Genomic DNA, 17410 nt, shown 5'->3' with positions numbered 1-17410 from the left:
ATTTGAGACTGGGCGATAGTTGGCCATCGTGGCCGCATCTAAAGATGGGTTTTTTAAGAAGCGGTTTAATAACCGCCTCTTTCAGCGGGTCTGGGAATGTTCCCTCATGGAGGGAAGCATTCACCACCCCACGAAGCCCATCGCCCAGTCCTTCCCAGCTAGCTTTTAATAAGCCAGGATGGGCAAGGATCCAGGAGACAGGTGGTTGGTTTCACTCGTCCAAGCAGCCTGCCCACATCCTCGGAGGTAACAGATTGGAATTGATCCCACTCAACTTGACTAGACAGAACTCTAGCACTCTCCCGCCCCGGCCCTGCTCCCATGGTGGAGTCTACTTCTTCCCGAATCTGAGCGATTTTATCTGCAAAAAACTTCGCAAAATCATTGCAGGAGAACATGTGGCCCGTACTGGGCCCCGATGTTGCAGGTGGTTCCGCTAAATTGTGAACCACCTGAAAAAGTCTCCTGCTGCTGTTTTCTGCAGATGCAATAGAGGTGGTGAAGAAATTCTTCTTCGCCGTCGCTATCGCCACTTGGTAGGCTCGATGTTGAGCTCTAACCCGTGTCTGGTCAGATTCGGAATGAGTTATCTGCCACCGGCGCTCTAGCCGTCTCAACGATTGTTTCATTGCCCTCAGATCCGTGGAAAACCACGGGGCTGTCCGGGCCTCTCCATGCAATCGGAGAGGGCGCTTCGGAGCCAAACAGTCAGTAGCCCTGGTTAACTCCGCATTCCAGCGGGCCACCAGGGAATCAGCTGAAAGGCCATCAACATGGGATAAAACATCCCCTACCGCTCTCTGGAAACAATTTGGATCCATTAAGTGACGGGGGTGGACCATCCGAATTGGTCCCACCTCCCTGCAGAGGGGATGGGTCGCAGAGAAGTCCAGTTGCACCAGGAAGTGATCTGACCATGGCACTTCTTTCGTTTCGCTTTTACTTAGTGTCAGATCACCAACATCCATAGAGGTAAACACCAGGTCCAAGGCATGTCCACGGCTATGGGTTGGGCCAGACTTATTCAGGGACAGCCCCATGGAGGCCATGCTTTCCACGAAGTCCCGAGCGGCCCCTTGTAAGGTCGTGTCGGCATGGATGTTAAAATCCCCTAGGACGACCAAGCTAGGTGTCTCCAGGAGAACATCCGCCACGACCTGAAGCGGCTCGGGCAGGGAATCCTTGGTGCAGCGGGGAGGTCGGTACACCAAAAGGAATCCTGTACTGCCCCTATTGCCCAACTTCCAGAACATGCACTCAGAAAACTGGGTCTTCCCAACAGGACGCCTGGTGCAAACTAATGACTTCCTAAAAATCACTGCAACCCCCCGTCCCCGCCCACATGACCTGGGTTGCTGTGCATAAGAGAAACCTGGTGGACAAGCAGCGGCAAGGACAGGCCCATCTGCTTCATCCAACCAAGTCTCTGTTACACATGCCAGGTCAAGTCCTGCATCCACGATCAAGTCATGGATGGCAGTGGTCTCATGAATCATTGACCTGGCATTGCACAGCAGCACCTTCAGGTCATGTGGGTTTCCCTTGCTGATTCCAGTATCCATCCGGTCAGGACCAGACCCGGAGGCAGGGATAGTCCTCAGACAACGACTAAACCTGCCCCCTCTGTAATGACATGGTCTAGTCTAGAATGAAACCACTTGGCCAATAACCTGTTTTAATTACAATCTGCTGCCCATTGTTGGCAAAAGCTGTGTGCCCTTAGGAGTTAATGGTACTTTCCTATCTGTACTGAACTGTTTCAGTGTAGTAAATCTGTTATATGGGAAATTGTCCAATCCTGAACCCTCCAGCACTAATTCTTATTAGCTTCATCTAACACATCCTGATTCATCCCATTGTTGGCAGGAGAGCACCATTTGGGGTTCAGTACCTGTAGAAACTGCACATTTCATTTTCTGAGGGTCTTATTTTACTTCCATGGTAATACGAAGCAGTCAACCACCCAAATTTGATTTAAGGAAATGATTACATTAAAGGAGGTCAACTCACTGGTATTTTATTAAACACTTCCCTTCCTTTCCCAGCCATTGGACACACTGAAACTTTAAAGAGGCAGAAATATGCACACACACTTCATTTGTAGTCCTCCGGCACAAAATGTGGATTGTCTTGCATTACATGGAGGGTGGCAGATATAGATTATTAAACAACTACATTTAGTTAAAACATTTTACTTAAGAAGAGTTACAGTACTGTCTTTGTAGATTTACCCTTTAATATCCATTCCACCAAACACTAAGCATAAGTGTTCATCTGGGCAGCCTTGAGATAGATTGTCTCCATTAGAGCCTCCAGCTCCTTCCTTCCCGTTGCTGTCCTCATTGGAAGACACTTTCCACGGAACAACACACATAGACTGGTCCAGATGAGCAGAAGGCACAGGAGTTTTAAACTCCAGCTTTGTCCAATGTCCCTTTTCTGCAGTTAAAAAAACAAACAGAAAACTATGCAAAAAGGGGGGGGGGGTTGCAGCAGCTTCTTTTCAATTAAAACCACTATTTGTCAATCTTGGAAAATTAGACCTGAAGCTTCTACAGGGAGTGAAAATATTGGGGATCTCTTTTCCCTCTTAACATTTTAAGTGACATACATGGGAACAGTGACTGCTGACAGCTTGTATGGTTTTAAAAGCAGCAAAGATAGATTCATGGAGGATATAGCAAACCAGTTGTTGGGAATCAAAAAGGGGAGACTGCAGTTTCGCACAATTCCTGCTTGCAGGCTCCTGACTGAGAACAGTATGTGGGACTATTTAGACCAGAAGGGTTCTTGTGGAACACTGAAACACTGAGCGGCTCTTGGGCACCTTTTAAACTATTCCCATCTAGACCAGGAGTAAGAAACTCGTGGCCTGCCAGATGCTGTTGGATTCCTAACTTCCAACAGCTCCAACCAGCATGACCAAGGGTGGAGATTCAGCAACATATTGCAGAGCCACAAGTTCAGATGGGTTGGGTAAAATAATAAATTACGTACTATTATTCCTGACCTAGGCCACTGCTGCCTAATACTGACTGAAAGCAGCTCCTCAAGGTTTCTGCTAGTGAGAGAGGAGAGAGAGAATACCCTTTCGATACGATAATCTTTATTGTCATTGTCTCATACAGAACAACGAAATTGAAAAAATCTACATAAGACATTTAAAACCAACAAGCCAGCTATCCCAGCCTGGTTAACCCCCTAAAAACTCTGATACCCCATTTTTAAATACAATATACTCCCATAGAGACTCCTTACACTGCATTTGGATAGAAACTGTTTCTCAGGCGGCTAGTCCTAGTCTTTATAACCCTGTACCTGGTTAGAAGCTGAAAGAGATCATTTCCGGGGTGTGCACTATCCTGCACTATCTCTGCAGCTTTCTTATGGCACCTGGAAGCATAGATTTGATCCAAGGTGGGAAGAGTGCACCCAATTACTCTTTCTGCAGTCTTTACAACTCTGGACAGCATTCCTATCACCTGCTGCGAAAGATCCTTTTAACTGGATAATATTTGGGATTAAACCTGGGGCCTTTCTGCATGCAAAACACCTGCTCTTTCACTGAGCTATAGATGCTCTTGATAAACTTGAAGCTGCGTTATTCCATATCAATCATTTTGCACACATAGCCCAGGTGTGCCTACTCTGAATTGACCACAACTTCCCAGGGTTGCAAAAAGATCTGTTTTAGTATCACCTGTTCCCTGATGCTCCTCCCTCTCCATCTTGTTAAAAACTGCAGACTCAAGGGACTGATCCTGGGACCTTTTTCATGCAACAGATGAGCTCTACCTCTGATCTACTACTCCCACTCCCTTTAGTATGTGGTGACAGTGTTTATAATCCTGGGGGGCGGGGGGAGTCACGCTACATAATCAGAGGCCACATAAGCACTTTGTTTTGGATTACAGCTCCCATCAGCTTCAGCCACTACTTGCTTCAGATAAGTCAAGGTTGTGGGGAGGTTACATGGCTGGGGCTGCCATCTCAAAATTGCTGGCGATGGCACATACGCAAAGAGGATTCCCCAGTATAATGTTCCCAATGGAAGCTAACCAAAGACATCATCATAAGAAACACCCACTTATGTGATATTTACACATTGTGTCCAGTGCTCCTGTTGGGTCCATTCCACCAAATATATACAAATGGCCCTGAAACACAGCTGCTGAGTGGGCTGCCCACCCTGCTGGTACAGATCCAGTAGCCAACAGGGTCTCCCACTTCATTTCAGCTGCAAGCACATTAAATCAATCCACATCAGTGCTCATCAGGTGCAAAGCTTAAGCAAACTGAGCTTGAAACACACATAACAGAGCTGCATGCACATTCAGTGATTCTACAACAGGAAAATGAATTTGGTAAAGAGTTTGGGACAGTTACGTCAAAGTTAAGATTCTAGCTATAATGACAGCAAAGATTATTGGGGGCGGTGGCCTAAACAGATGGGAAATGCCTGGAAAATAGGAAGCAAAGGAAGGCTGAATGGAATTTAGAATTTATTTTTCTCATTAATGTCTTCCTTTCCATAAAGGAACTTATGGCAGCATACATGGTTATCCTCCCCTTTCCTCCCTTGTATCCTCACAACCCTGCACAGTAGGTTAGACTGAGAGATTGTGCCTAACCTAAGGTCACCCAGTGAGATCTGAGTGGGAATCTGATTCCTCGTCTTCCTGGATCTTGTCAAACGCTACCCACTACCCCACACCACCTCCTAAGGCTGTACCACAATTCTGTAGTAACACAGCCTGCAGGTGGAAACTGTAATCAGGATCCTACAGTATTTCTCACATTCTTAACCTTTAAGGCTTTATAACATGGGTAGGCAAACTAAGGCCCAGTCGCCTTCTAAATCTGGCCGACAGACGGTCCGGGAATCAGCATGTTTTTGCATGAGTGGAATGTGTGCTTTTATTTAAAATGCATCTCTGGGTTATCTGTGGGGCACAGGAATTAGTTCATTTTTTAAAAAAAATCAAAATATAGTCTGGCCCCCCACAAGGTCTGAGGGACAGTGGACCGGCCCCCTGCTGAAAAAAAATGCTGACCCCTGCTTTATAATGTGTAGCTTCTTAAAAGCTAAAGTTTTATGGCTTTGTGTTTTTTTAAGGCAAGATGGGAAGATAAGAATCCCTTTCCACAAAGTTTGCACCACTGAGTACTTATTTGTATCAAAGCAGAAGAGATAATCAAAAAGGGTATCACCTGCCAATCCGCCATGTATGTAGAGCCTGTTCTCGACAGCCACCATGGCATGGCCATGTCGAGGAGCAGGAGGGTCGCCCCAAACTTCTGGTTGCAGCCATGTCAGAGTGGCTACAGGTGGCGAGAGAGAAATGTATTAAGATGAAGCAACAGCTACCTCAAGGTCCTTGCTCCCTGCTTCCCACACATAGGGTTGCATTTAGCTATGTTTTACCTAAGAGTAGACCCGTTGCAATTAAAAGGCCTACATTAGTCATGTCTATCCATTTTGACGGTTTTTCTCTAAGTAGGGCTAACAGGATTCAACTCCTACTTTGCTCCATCTGCTGCCAGGCCCAGGGGAATCAGCTAAACATTTAGTTTGGGAAACATCTGCACAGGAGCAGAGGAAGCTTACCAGAGTCAAAGATGTGAAGCTGCTGGTCTTTGACAGGATCCACCCCTTTATCGCCTCCTCCAAATACATATAAGGAGAGGAAAGATGGCGACGAAGTAAGGCGCGCTTGCCGGAGCTCCCCTCCCTTTCCAAGTTCATGCTGTAAGTTACTCTGCTCCTATTTTTCTCTGGAAGGTGGCACGATAATGTTTTGATGATAACTCCAGGAATTCACCCTGTGGAAGCTTGCAAAGCCAGCGCCATAAATCTCCTTAATGAGCTTCACTATCAACCTGATTAGCTGTAACTTGGGCAGCCACTGGCCGCGCTTCACTGGCCTTCCACCAGCTCTTGTTTAGCCTTTGAAGGACTCTTAGATAACCGAGCCACTCAAGGGGTTTAGCATGACGAAACGTGGCCGTACCTCTTCTGTGGAAGACTGTTCCTTTAATGCCTCAGAACCTATGTCTAAGGTTTTGAAGCCTACTGGGCTGGATTCACCACCTAAGATCTTAGAGCCTTCTATCTCATCATTGGAGGAGTTTTTCTGCAATCTTGTGCCTCCATCAGCTGTTACTTCCAGGCAGTTAGATTGCCTACATAATCCTGCAATGACTCCAAACAACCTTTTAAACACCTCCAAGCAGGTAGATTGTCCATATGATCCCACAACGACTTCAAATACTCCCTTGCCAGGAGACAAATCGCTGTTGGATATGACCTCCAGCCCAGATGGCCTATCCTGATCCTCATCGTAAATCTTTATGTGATATAGTATGATCAGTGGAGCTGAGGACTTTGCAGAAATATTGCCTGCACTTGGCTGATGAAATAAAGGCGCTATCAGCTTCCATCAATATGTTAGAGGAAAAACTAAATGCCTTCACCAAAACCCCTGCTTTGATTTTGAATCCGCCATTAAATCATCAGGGTCCTGATAATCATGAGGCACAGAGCCTAAGTAGGGGGCAGCAGCTAGTAAACCTCCAACTCACTCCTAACAATATATGCTTGAACATCGCTCACTCCTGCTTCCCCTATTATGCCTGGAGAAATCGCAAAGCTGCTGTGATCTCATTGCGAAAGTTGACCAGGTCCTACTTGGCCCAGGGTGGTCTTCTATCATTAGAATGGCTGCCAGAGACTCCAAAATTTAAGCGCTTGCTGCTCAAGTTCGACTCGCCCAGGCTTCCTGCACTTTTGAGCAAACTTCGAAATCGCCTCAACTGGTTTGGAATCTTTCCACAAAGATGCTTCTTTAACAACTGTAGGGGCGTTATTGGGAAAATCCCAAACTCAGCAAATTTGGTTAGCCGGTCTACAAGGAGGACTGAGGATTATGACCGGAATTTGCAGCAACGGACCCTTCCTATGAACCCCTCCCCACGACTTACTAGCCGACCATCCCACCGGCAAGAAGGGACTGCCTTAAGGGGTAGAGCTTTGACGGGTCCAGCTTTGGCCATTATAGATGCTTCTAAAGATTGGCAGACACAAGCCTATGTGGACCCCCCTGCAGCGATAACGATCTCCAATCCTCAAAATAGCTGCATTCCCTGTGCTGATACCATGACGATGCAAGAGACACTGGGAGATCCAGTAGCTCTTTGGACAAACACTGAGGCAGTGGCAAGGCTAAACAAGCTACTGGAAGCTAACCGAAAAGGATGTCTTTCTTCTGTCTTACATAGTGCTTTCCCATCAACAAGCCTCGATCCTCAAGGCACGACTCCTGCAACTACAGAGCATACGGCAAACGACGAGTCTATGGACTTGTCGGTTAGTAACACCCCCTCGTACCAAGATTTTCTCTTACAGCGATCTATAAATTCGCTCTACCCACTGGCTGCTCCTGTGACGTGACAACTTGAATCTGAAATGCAAATAATCAAAAATCACTGCTTTTTTTCACCCTACTGCCCCTTCACGCAGTGTGCACCCCCATTTGGATTCTCAAGGATTAACCACGCAAGAGAATTCATGACTTGAGGGAAACACAAAGCGGCCTCTTACATTACTATCAAGGAATGTGGCTGGTATTAAATCTAATCTGACAGATCCATCATTTGTTGCTTATATAAATGGCAGCCACATCCTTCTATTCCAAGAGTCATGGGCCTGTGAGGACTTCTATCTAACAGGTTACAAGGGCTTCTACCTGAATGCCACGCAGAACTCGTTATCACATGGTAGACCGCAAGGAGGCTTGGCTACTTTTGTTTCCTTAGCCATAAATCTTCAGGCGGAAAAAATTGACATCCAGTCGTCACTCATGCTGATTATAAAGTTGCAAACAGCAGAGGAAACGATAGTAGTGATCAATATCTACTTATGTCCAATTTATAAGAGAAATTTGGTTGATCTGAGATGGCAGGAAATCCAAGTGACATTGGAAACGCTTTTTGATAAATACCCCGAAGCCACTTTTCTGTTGGCGGGAGATTTTAATGGACGCCTGTCACACACTGATCAAATCTTATTTTCTAAATTTAGCAAGTACCCGTCTTCACCTCTTATGACTACAGATCTTTTACCAAGGAAATTCAAAGCTAACATAGCCACTTACGCAGGTTTCAAATGCAGGCAAACCTTGCTGGCCCTCAATTTCCTCCTGCTAAATGGGGCAGTCAGCTCGGACTACCCTGCCGAATTCACCTATTGGTCAGGTTCACGCGCATCCACTATTGCTTTTGTATGGATATCTCCTGACCTTACCCCAAAAATATCCAGCTTTAAGGTGGCTTCAAGATTGGAGAGCGATCACTTCCGTCTAGAAATTTCCCTGACTCTGGCTGATGAACTTGATAGGCACTCCTTTGTGCACCTATCAAATGATCATCTGGAGATAAGACCTACAGCCCTTAAATGGACCTCCAATTCGGCCCAGCAGTTGAACGAACTTCTCTGGTCTGATCAGCTCCAAATAAAGAGGGCTTCCCTTATGCAGGCGGATGAGCCTCTACCAATGTATGACGATTTAGTAGAACTTCTAAAACCAACACTAGCTCGGCCCCCCACCAAGCATGGTAAACAGTTTTTCCACAAAAAATGGTTCGATGAGGAATGCAAAAACTTCAAGAATCATCTGTATAATGAATGGTTGGCATACAGAGCATCAAATGACCCCATGCCAAATAACCGTCTTCTCACCCTCAGGAGAAGTTATAAAGCCCTACTAAAAGAAAAGAAGCTCGAGGCAGAAAGAAGCAATTGGAACAACCTTTTGATAGCTGCAGAGAATAGAAATCCAGCTTCTTTTTGGCAGTTAATTTCCAGATACCTGGGTAGGCCGCTTGCAAGAATAGAACCCCACATCTCAGCGGACACTTGGGAAAGATACTTCGCCGATCTGTATGCAGCTCATGATGCCTGCGGAGATACGGTGGAGCTGGAAGCACTGCCCGATTGGGACCCAGTTACATGCCCTGAAGTTGAAACTCTCATAGATCGATTTAAAGCAGGCAAGGCCCCCGGTGATGACCTTATATCCATCGATGCCATCAAAGCAAATAAAGATTGGTGGATCCCACTTTTAGCAGCACTTTACATGCACATAAACAAAACAGCAAAATTTCCCTCAAGCTGGAGCTCTGCGTTGATTGTATTAATACATAAGAAAGGCCCACGTACAGAGCCGAGCAACTTTAGGCCAATCAGCCTGCTAAATGTCATTGGGAAGATTTACTCGGGGTACCTGCTAAACAAACTATCGAAATGGATGGAGGACGACAATATCATTGCTGATGAACAGGCGGGGTTTCGCCCTGGAAGATCTACCATAGACCAAATATTAACCTTGAATCATCTGGCGGAAAAGTATGCCGGTAAAGCCCCAAAGGTTCTTCATGTGGCTTTCATTGACCTTAAGCAGGCATTTGATCGAATCTCTAGAAAGCAGCTATGGACAAAACTGGCTGCTACAAAGATCGATCGTCGTCTCCTTCATCTGATTATCAGCCTCCATACAAACACCTTTCTGAGAATCAGGCTAGACAATAAAGGCCTAGTCTCCAACCCTGTTACCACCACTAGAGGGGTAAGACAGGGTTGTCTATTGGCCCCAGCATTGTTTAATTTTTACATTAACTCACTGGTGACCCACATGGCCAATGATGCTTTCCACACACCCCCCCCCAAATTAGCAGGCCGATCTCTGAATGTTCTTCTGTATGTGGACGACGCGACACTTCTTGCCAGATCCCCTATTGGACTGAGGAGAATGTTGCAAGCTCTACATGAATACTGTGATCAGCATGAGCTCCAACCCAACTATGCTAAGACCAAGATCATGGTCTTCTCTGCCCGACCGAGACTCCATTGATGGTCGATGAACGGGATCCCCTTAGAGCAGGTTAACTGCTTTAAATATCTGGGACAAGTAATACGGTCAAATAGGTCTTTTCTGGCTCATAGAGACTATATAACAACCAACGCATCTAAAGCAGCCATCCAGATTAGATCCCTATATGCTAAGAATCAGGCTCAATCAGTGAAGATAGCCTTGAGACTCTTTCAAATGAAAGTCCTCCCCCTTCTTTTGGTGGGCATTTCTTTAGGCTCCCGTAGGGATTTTTTGAAACTGGATTCTATCCAAACGCGATTCCTTAGAGCCATCCTTAGGATTCCCCCCTCGGTAGCGGGTGCGGTTATGAGACTAGAGGTCGGCTGGCAAGCTCTACGGTATGTGGCCTTGAAGACGAAGCTCTGGCTATGGCTCAAGCTTTGTTTTAAACCAGTGGGTATTGCCCCCTTGATACTGAGGGACGATTTCCAATCATCGTGGGAAAGGGAGGTCACTAACGAGGTTCAATCCTGCGGATTGTCTCACCTTTACCTTGAGTCTATGACGTACAATCAAGCTAGAGCTGTGATCTCCTGGAGACTGAGTGACATTGCCAGACAAGAGGACATAGCCCAGGTAAAACCAGGGATGTTCCTAGGGGACCAGATTTATCGGCTCTTACCAGCCCCCTACCTTGCAGAAATTCACTATGTGGAATACCGTAGACTTCTTACAGCGGCTAGATTAAATGTCCTTGACTCTGCGATATTGTGGGGAAGGTACAGGGGAGTACCATACGCCCAGAGAACCTGTCATTGTGCCATGGGTGTGGTTGAGTCCACTGAACACATTCTTTTGACTTGCCCTTCTTATGCAGAGCTTAGACAAAATTTTATAGACTCACTCCTATGTCAATCTAGCTTCCTACCCGGAGAAAACCAGGTTTTACACTTGCTGAATAACGTCACTAGAGCTATACCTTCCTTGGTGGCCAAATTTCTTTTTTTAGCTTTTAAGCGTCGCAAGACTATAATTGACTGTATTGCTATGGGGCTATCTGTTTAGCCCATTTTAGATTTAGATTTAGATTTAGATAAATTTATTGTCATTGTCCGTATATACACAGTATACACAACAACGAAAATCAAACACCCACCCAAAGACCGGGTTCACATGTACATTTGCACGTATCTCCGAACTCTCATCCTATTTAGACATAATCTATAAAACATAACATAATCCAGAATATAGCATGACCTATTAAAAACATAACATAACCTAAAACCTATCTCATTCCTTCCACTCCCTACTTACTAAACCTCGCAACTGGCCCTGAGATCATTATTTAGTGCAATCAGAGCTCTTGGATAGAAACTATTCAGAAGGCGTGTGGTTCGTGTTTTCATTGTCCTATATCTTCTGCCCGAAGGCAATAGTTCAAAGAAGTTGTGAGCAGGGTGGGTGGGATCTCTCAGAATATTATGTGACTTCTTCAAGATGCGAGACGTGAAGATCTCATCCAGGGTTGGTAGTCGGAGCCCAATAACGTTCTGGGCAATTTTAATTGTTCGCTGTAAAGCTTTTTTATCCGTTTCAGAGCTGCTCCCATACCACGATAATATACTATAGGTTAGGACACTCTCGATGGTACTATGATAATAGGACAGGAGTAGGTGCTGGGATAGATTCAGTCCCCTGAGCATTCTCAGGAAATACAACCTCCCCTGCACCTTCCTCACAACCATATTAACATTTGCAGTCCATGAGAGGTCCTCCGAGATATAAATGCCCAGGTATTTAAAACTACCAACCCTCTCCACTTCCTCGCCATTTATGTGCAATGGTAACAATACACTTTTCTTTCTCCTAAAGTCAATTATGAGTTCTTTGGTTTTTTTGGTGTTAAGCATAAGATTATTTTCTTTACACCATTGAATTAACCCCTGTACTTCTTTCCTATAAGCAGTCTCATCGTTCTCACTGATGAGCCCCACCACTGTTGTATCATCCGCAAATTTGATGATTGTGTTGGACTTATACAGTGGGGTGCAATCAAATGTGTACAGAGAATAGAGAAAGGGACTTAGCACGCATCCCTGAGGGGCTCCTGTGCTTAATACTAGAGTAGAAGAATAGTAAGGTCCCATTCTCACTGTCTGCGGCCTATCAGTCAGGAAATTCCTTACCCACAGACAGATCTTCTGATGTATACCCAAGTTGGTCATTTTAAGAAATAACCTGTCTGGCAGAATTGTATTGAAGGCAGAACTGTAGTCCACAAACAACAGCCTTGCGTAGGTTCCCTGTCGTTCTAGATGACTCAATACAGTATGGACGGCGATGGAAATAGCATCATCAGTAGATCTATTTCTTCTGTATGCAAACTGGAACGGGTCTAAAGTGGATGGAAGACTAGCCTTAATATAATCTAGCACCAATCTCTCAAAACATTTCATAACAACAGATGTTAAGGCTATTGGTCTATAATCATTGAGAGATACCACCACTGACTGCTTGGGGACTGGCACTATAATCGATGTCTTCAGGCAGGTAGGGACATAACCCTGCAACAGGGATAGGTTGAAAATGTCCGTAAATACGCCGGCTAATTCTGCAGCACAGTCCCTAATAGCCCGTCCCATGATTCCATCCGGTCCAGCTGCCTTCCTGATGTTAATGCTCCGAAAGGCACGTTGTACGTCACAGGTCTGTAATAAAAGTGGTTGTCTATCAGTAGTAGTTTCTGATAATGTGCTGGTGGCCAATGCTGTAGTGACGGTAGTTCCAGTTCCCTCCTCAAAGCGGCTAAAAAATTGATTCAGTTGATCAGCCAGGTGCGCACTGCTGCTAGCCAATTCGTTTTTAGTATTTTGCCCTGTAATTTGTCTCAAGCCTTGCCATACTCGACGAGGGTCGGAGCTCTCAAAATGTTTTTCGATCCTCCGGCAGTACATAGCTTTGGCGTTCCTAATGCCCTTTTTCAATTTGGCTCTAGCTTCTCTATACTGCTGCACATCACCAGAGTGAAAAGCAGCATTTCTTGCCTTTAACAGAAGATACACATCCCTGTTTAGCCAGGGCTTGTTGTTAGGGAACACCCGTATTTGTTTGGTGGTAGTGACAACATCAATGCAGCTTTTAACGTAAAACAGTACTGTTGAAGCATATGTGTCCACATTATTCTCCTCAAAAAGCGACCACTCGGTGCTCCGAAAGCAGTCTTGGAGTTGCTCAGATGCACCTACTGGCCACACTCGTATCTCTCTAGTTGATGGTCTAATTCTGCGTACGAGAGGTCTATATGATGGTATCATAAGTAAGGATATGTGGTCTGACTGCCCCAAATTGGGCAGGGGCTTGGTCTTGTATCCATGCATGATGTTACTATATACTCGGTCCAAGGTGTTTCCCCCCCTAGTGGGACAATCAACATACTGGTGGAACTTAGGGAGCACAGTCCTTAAATCGGCTCGGTTGAAATCACCAGCAACCACAAGTGCTCCATCCGGGTGGGCCCGCTGCTGTCTGCTAATAGCAGTCAGCAGGTGGCCCATAGCTGTAGTAGTGTTTGCATCAGGAGGTATATACACCGCTGTTATTATAACAACATTAAACTCACGTGGCAAGTAAAAAGGGCGGCACTTCACCACTAGGTACTCCAAGTCAGGAGAGCAATGCGTGTCCATTTGTTTAATGTCCGAGCTCCAGTTGTTGTTTATATAAACGCAAATTCCTCCTCCTCTGCTCTTCCCGGATTTGGCGGTTCTATCCGCTCTAATTACTGAGCGTCCTTCTAGCTGCAGAAGTCCCTGTGGAAAGGAGGGATCCAGCCACGTCTCTAAAAGGACCATAACACAACAGTCCCGGATACTTTTCTGCCGAGAGGTAATAAGTTCCAACTCCTCTACCTTGTTGGGTAAGGATCTCACAAGAATGTGCAAGATATGGAGGCTCTCTGATAAGCTCAGCTGGAATGTTGTAGGTTGAGACCTCCTGGTTGCAGCCTTCCCCTCTGCCGATACTTAAGAGTTCTTGACGACTATAAATTACTTGTGCCTGAGTATTCACAGTCCATAGCAGCAATAAGTTCACAGTGTTGACTAAGTTCTAAAATTTTCCTGGAGTTTTTAACTGTGTACTGACAAATGTATTTTTTTTTTTTACTGAACCTCTCCCTTTCAATAACTGTTAAATTTTTCTCCAATACCTTAGTTTTTTGTTTGTTCAGCTTAAATCCTGCAACTTGACCAAATTCTTGAATCAATTCTAAAACCCTTTTCGTACTAGTGTCTGGCTCTTGTAAAGTAAGTACCAAATCATCTGCAAAAGCCCTCAATTTGTACTGTTTAGCTCCGACCTGTACCCCTTTAACCAGCTGGTCCCTTCTAATCATATTTAGCAAAACCTCCAGAACCGATATGAAGAGTAATGGGGAAATTGGGCACCCCTGTCGTGTTCCTTTTTCTATTTTAAATTCTTCCATTATCACATTATTTACAATTAATTTGGCCTTTTGTTCTGAATATATTGCACCCATACCATTCTCAAATCCTTGTCCTACCCCCATCCCATGTAGATTCTGTGAAGAGAATCAGAACTTACAGGGTTAACAGTTCTGAGTGACGTCTCACATCATGAGGCGTGGCTATGTTCACATACGGGAATCTTTCTCTGTGTGTGAGTTCTCTTTCGGTTTTGACCGAGAGGCGAAAGATGTGCGCTTTGTTGCCGGGCTGATTTATGATGTTTTTCTACACGATTAAAGACTGTTGGAGATAAGCAAGAAAGCCTGCGTGCAGTCTGATTTATTACCCACACAATGCAACAGTTTCTACCGCTGTGTAAACTCTGCTAAAGGGCCAAAGAGGCTGGAAGAGGTTTTGTCCGGCACGGACAGCACAGTGGCGCAGCTGAGAAGGGTGCCGGACGCCATCTTGGCCCCATAGATTCTTCTTCATAAAACTCCAAGAGATATTGTCGAAGGCTTTCTCCGCGTCCACAAATATCAGTACTGCTTTCGTGTTTATGTTCACTTCTAATAGTTCCAAAATGTCTATTATATTCCTCACATTGTCTGACAAATGCCTTCCTGGGAGAAAGCCTGCTTGGTCCTTATGAAACTCTTCCATCAGTACTTTTTTCAATCTTTTTGCCAAAATGTCTTCAAAAATTTTATAATCCACATTGAGTAATGAAATGGGGCGGTAGTTCTTAAGCTGAGTCTTTTCAGTCTCTGTTTTCGGTATGAGTGTGATATAAGCTTCTTTCCACGATTCTGGTGCCCCTTTCCCCTCCAAAATTTCATTACAGACTTCCTTCAAAGGTTGTAGTAACCACTCCTTCAAGGCTTTGTAATATCTGGATGTCAACCCATCCGGTCCTGGAGATTTGCCCAATTGCATGTTTTGAATGGCACCTTCTATCTCTTGTTCGGTTATTTTCTGATTCAGATCTATCTTATTTTGATGAGAGATTTTTTGTAATCCATATTTCTTTAGAAACTCATCTATATCCCCTTCTTTCTGCGGCCCTTGCGAGTAAAGTTTTTTAAAGTAACTTTGGAAACAGTTTCTAATCTCATTTGGCTTATAGATATTCTTTCCTTCAACCTCTAAGCTTGTAACCGTATTTAATTTTTGTCTTTTCTTCAATTGCCAAGCCAGAAGTTTGCCACATTTATCTGCAGATTCAAATGTCCTTTGTCTCATTTGTTTAATCTTCCATTCTATTTCTTGATTTGTCAATTCCAAATATTGCGTCTGAAATAGCTTAATTTCTCTCAAAATCTCTTGGGACTTTGGTTTAGATCTCAATTTCTTTTCTCCTTCTTTTATCTTTTCCAAAATCTTGTCCTTTTCCTCATTTTGACTTCTCTTCTTTATTGTATTTTGTTGTATTAAAAATCCTCGCATAACAGCTTTACTTGCGTCCCAAATTACTCTTTTTTCAACATCTGTTTTTAAATTTATTTCAAAATAGTCTCTCAAAGTTTTTTGGGCCTTTTTGTAGATCTCTTCATCTCTAAATAAGGTGTCATTCATCCTCCATCTGAAGGAGCCAGTTGTTGTTAACTTCATCTCCATCTTTACAGCATTGTGGTCGGAGCAGGTTTTTGGGCAGATTTCCACTTTCTTTATCTTTGGAGCCATCCCACTAGTAACCCATATTTGGTCGATTCTAGTCCATGTCATCATAGCTTCAGAAAAGAAAGTTCCCTCTCTCTCGAGAGGGTTCTTTGTTCTCCAGATGTCAATCAAGTCCATGTTTTCAGTCATTTCAAAGAAAGTCTTTGGTAGTCTCCCATCTTTGGAGACTACCTGTCTTTGTGCTTTGTCCATATTTGTAGATACTACTCCGTTCATATCCCCCATCAAAATTAAATTGTAATCCATGTAATCCAGTAAGGTCTCATGCAACTTCTTAAAAAATTCAGATTTCCCCTCATTTGGTGCATAAATTCCCACGATCAGAAATTTTTCTCCTTGAACTTGAATTTCAATTGCCATAAATCTTCCTTGTTCATCTTTAAACATCAATTTCGGTAACAAATTTTCCTTTGCATAAATCACAACTCCTCTTTTCTTAACTTTGTCAGAGGAAATAAATTCTTGTCCCAATCTTTTGTTGATAAGTAATTTTCTATGCAGCCTCGTCACATGTGTTTCTTGTAAACAAATCAAGTCCAATTGTTCTTTTTTCAATATATGAAACACATTTCTCCTCTTTCGAGGAAGGTTCAAACCATTGCAGTTCCAGCTTAGAAGTTGCAGAGCCATCTTACAGTTATTTACTTGCCCTCCTGCCGCTCCGAGTAGTTGTTCGTCAGTAATCGGTAATTTCAGTCCAAATGATAGATTGGCAATATCAGGTATTACTTCTGCTGATGATCTAGGTTCCACTCCAACCACTTCTTTCAGAAGGTCTTCTTCGTTGTCTCGTAAAAATAGCTCCTTGTCACTCACAGATTTAATTTTTATTTTCCTTTCCTTGTACTTAAAAGATAGGCCTTGAGGAAATTCCCACCTGAAGAGTATTCTGTTCTTTTTCAGTAGGTCAACCAAATCTTTATAGACGCTCTGGCGTCTAAAATGTGCTTGGGTATGTCCTTGAAGATTTCCACAAAGGAATTTTCAATTTCCAACGTCCTTTGGTAATGTAGGTTCAATATTTTATCTCTTTCTTCTTTTGATCTTAAAGTTATCAGACAATCCCTTGGTTTCTTTCTGTTCTGTCTTCTGCCCAATCTGAAAGCAGCCTCTATTTTAAATTCTCCTTTCCCCAGCTCCTGTTGCCAAAAGTCCAAAAATTCTTTTGTGAGAAAGTCCGCCAAACTATCTTTCTCTCTTTCAGGCACTGCTCTTATTCTCAAATTTCTCTCTTTTCTTTGCATTTCAAGCATAGACAAAGCTAGCTCATGTTCTTCCAATTTTTTATGAACTGGTGGTATCTTTTCCTGGGTGGTGACAGCAATCTCTTTAGCTTCTTCTGCAATCTTTCGAGTTGTGGCTGATTCTTCTAAAAGTTTCCCGATAGACTGCGTG

General features: G+C 44.1%; 1 protein-coding gene across 1 annotated transcript in view; it reads right to left on the bottom strand.

Annotated features, from left to right (window-relative positions):
- Positions 1-3820: 3820 nt before the first annotated feature.
- LOC310697827 (rab9 effector protein with kelch motifs-like) overlaps positions 3821-17410 on the bottom strand; it is a gene marked incomplete at both ends in the record, with an annotated part of 100454 nt that continues 86864 nt past the window's right edge. The window contains 3 exons of the mRNA XM_083484452.1: positions 3821-3848; positions 5148-5322; positions 5609-5732. Coding sequence (XP_083340578.1) covers positions 3821-3848; positions 5148-5322; positions 5609-5732 — 327 coding nt within the window. The remainder of the gene's footprint in view (positions 3849-5147; positions 5323-5608; positions 5733-17410) is intronic.

The sequence above is a fragment of the Podarcis liolepis genome (genome assembly GCF_965112155.1).
Source record: "Podarcis liolepis genome assembly, chromosome: W".
Classification (NCBI taxonomy): domain Eukaryota; kingdom Metazoa; phylum Chordata; class Lepidosauria; order Squamata; family Lacertidae; genus Podarcis; species Podarcis liolepis.
The sequence above is the reverse complement of the archived record's forward strand: the minus strand, read 5'-3'. Positions and strand labels throughout refer to the sequence as shown.